At 39.5% G+C, this 3,193-nt stretch overlaps 1 protein-coding gene across 1 annotated transcript in view; it reads right to left on the reverse strand.

Moving 5' to 3' along the window:
• Positions 1-912: 912 nt before the first annotated feature.
• The window catches only part of ehhadh (enoyl-CoA, hydratase/3-hydroxyacyl CoA dehydrogenase), an 11,287-nt gene continuing 9,006 nt past the window's right edge, over positions 913-3,193 (reverse strand). The window contains exon 7 of the mRNA XM_065249059.2: positions 913-2,226. Within this exon, the coding sequence (XP_065105131.1) occupies positions 974-2,226 (1,253 nt within the window). The 3' untranslated portion in view covers positions 913-973. The remainder of the gene's footprint in view (positions 2,227-3,193) is intronic.

The raw sequence follows: 3,193 nt of genomic DNA on the forward strand, positions 1-3,193 counted from the left end.
CAACTGTACCAAATATTAACATTGATTTTCTCAGGTGTTCAAATACTTATTTTTCATCCAAATAAATAGAAAAAAATCATATATTGTGATTTCTGGATTTTTTTAGATTATGTCTCTCAAAGTGGACATGCACCTACGATGACAATTTCAGACCCCTCCATGATTTCTAAGTGGGAGAACTTGCAAAATAGCAGGGTGTTCAAATACTTATTTTCCTCACTGTATTTTCAAAAAAAGTGGAGTGTCCCTTTAATATTATAAATTGTGAACACAAATAAAAATAGTTAGTAATTTAGTTAAAAAATAAAAAACACTAGCTGACTACAGATGTTAAGCTGTCTTAGTTAAACATTTACAAATTTGGCACATGAGTCTATATCTGTCTTAGAAATCAACCCCATGTATTTGACATTGTTAGCATCATGCTCTTCCTATTGAGATGTGTGGGTAACATTTGAAAACTCTACTTTTCTCCAAGTATCTTTTATACTGTAGATACTACCGGTGTTTGACTCACCCTGCTGTCAAAATCAAATGCATTGAATGAAACAGCAGTGGGGCATTAGATGGAGTAATTATTGGTAAAAAATAACGCTCAAGGAAAGCTATACGTCTACTAAACCTTTATACTATCTGTATATATCTGCTTCTCATGGTTGTGTAAAATTTGAACAAACCCAACCTATGCTGGGTTTTTCATCCCATGGTTGGGTCAAAAATTGACATTTTCTAGGTTTATTTAATCCAACTGTTGTGTTTGTCCTTATTTTACCCAACCATGGGTGTAATGTCATGAGTGTGGAGGACAGAACCCAAGTGCAGACAGCTCTCAACCAAAATTATTTTATTATATAACAGAAACACCATCGAGGGGGTAAACAAGGCAAGAATATAAATCATGGCATGACACGATAAAGAAAACTTTTTATTAAGAACATTAAAACATATTACTGTATTTGGCAAGTTGGCCCTCTTACAGATGGCTGTGTATTTGTTTAATATGCTCTCTCCATTTTTGGATAGGAGGGCTGCCACAAGCCACAAGTTTTCTCAACAGGCGACTGGGTTCCAGATGAGGCACATCAGGATGGACATGATGGTAATGCTCCAACCTCTCAAGCACTCTTTCCAGGCCCACCATGCTGGCATAAAACATAGGCCCACCTCTGTGCCTCGGAAAACCATAACCAAACAGGTAGATGATATCAATATCCTCTGGCTGAGCAGCTATGCCATCCTCCAGGATACGGAAGCCCTCATTGGCCAGGGAGAAAAGGCATCGCTCGATTATTTCCTGACCTGAGATATTGCGAGGTTGGATGCCGTACCTACTCCTGTATGTCTGAAGAAGGTTCTGGATCAGCGGGTCAGGCTTTGCATCAGTACCCCCAGGTTTGTCATAAACATACCAGCCACATCCTGTCTTTTGGCCCAGCCTGCCTTGCTCACAGAGCATGTCTGGAATTGGGCTGTATCTAGACCCCTGGCGCCTACGTGGAGGATCCTTTGGGTCAATCTTAGGCCCAGTCAACCCGGATTCCTTCCTGATTCTCCAACCGACATCAAGGCCTGCGAGGTCAGACACTCTGAAGATACCCATGGCAAAACCAAACTCCTCAAGAACCTTATCTATCTGTTCAGGTGTGGCCCCTTCCTCCAGCAGAAAGTTGGCTTGATCTGTGTAAGGCTTTAGCATGCGGTTTCCAACAAATCCATGGCAGTTCCCAACGGCAACACTCACCTTTCCTATTCTCTTACCAAGGCTCATCGCAGTGGCAATGGTTTCACTTGAAGAACGTGACCCATATACAACCTCCAGGAGCTTCATCACATGTGCAGGTGAAAAAAAGTGCATCCCAGCTACCATGTGAGGTCTGTCGGTCACACCAGCTAATGCATCTACGTCCAACCCGGAGGTGTTGGTGTAGAGAAAAGTGCCTGGTCTACACACTTTCGAAAGGTCTTCGAAAACACGCTTCTTAAGTGCCATATCTTCAAAGACCGCTTCAATAACAATGTCCACATCCTTCAGGTCCTGTAAGCTGAGTGTGAATCGGAGGAGGTTAAGGGAGGCGGTTACTCCCCGTCTTTTAGCGTCTCTCTCCAGCATACCAATCACCATCTGCCTGCCAGTGTCCAAGAGTTTCTTCTCTGACTCTACAGCTATGACAGAAATCCCTACACGTGCAAGAGAGACCACAATGCCCCTTCCCATAGTGCCCAGACCTACGAAAACAAAATAAATGGGCAGCATTTAATAAAAACAAAAGTACTAATAAAAAAATAGACACAATTAAAACTGTCAGCTGGTGCAATGGAACAGATCATAAAAATACCAGCTTCCTTTTACTATATGATATAAACATGTCTGTTTTTCAGAGACAAATGCTTTACATAATGTAACCATAGCAACAACTTAAAAGTCAGCAAAGGGCTGTCAAAAATAACACTATTGGGACAAAATAAAGAGAAAGTTACATTAAATTATCAAGGAAAAGTCTAATTCATTTGTCCTTTTTTTGCATAGGAATATTGAAGAAATATGCTACCATAAAATAAAACTTATTCCATAATTATCCATACTATTGTAAGCATATAAATTATCACTGTAAGTTAAAATATGGCAGGACATCCATAACATCAATTGTCATTGGTTCTTGCAGGTTTCTTGCAGTTGTCAAATGCATCAGGAGACGTGCGAGAACCAATGAGATTTGATGTTAGTAAAGTGTATAGACACTGGAGTCATTTGAATTACTTTGATGGATGTATTTCTAGGGCTGGTAATGTCAGAAAAGCACTGAGGTGACTTAAGTTTGGAAAATGGGTAGGGAGAATTTTAGATGACTTGTTAGGTGGGTTTAAAATAACTAATAGCATTAAAATGTTTATGTTTTCTTGACTATTTAAGTCACACAAAATTTTAACAATAAAGGTTAATGAAAATATTGTAGCATGTAAAAATATGGATGTTTTAATTCCATCATTTTAAAAATTCTAACCAGTTTGAGGTGGAACTCCTCGAAATTCACTCCCCGGACGTCCACCCCCATTTCCAGCCCTTTGTATGTCATTTCTGAAGCTTCACAACTATGACTACTTTTAAATGGCATTTTAAAACTTGAAAGAGCAAGGATATTTCATGAAGTTTCTTTAACTGAGTTTGGAGCACGGTCATGTAATCCAACCAATC

This window comes from Paramisgurnus dabryanus, chromosome 15, assembly GCF_030506205.2.
Source record: "Paramisgurnus dabryanus chromosome 15, PD_genome_1.1, whole genome shotgun sequence".
In the NCBI taxonomy this organism is placed as follows: Eukaryota; Metazoa; Chordata; class Actinopteri; order Cypriniformes; family Cobitidae; genus Paramisgurnus; species Paramisgurnus dabryanus.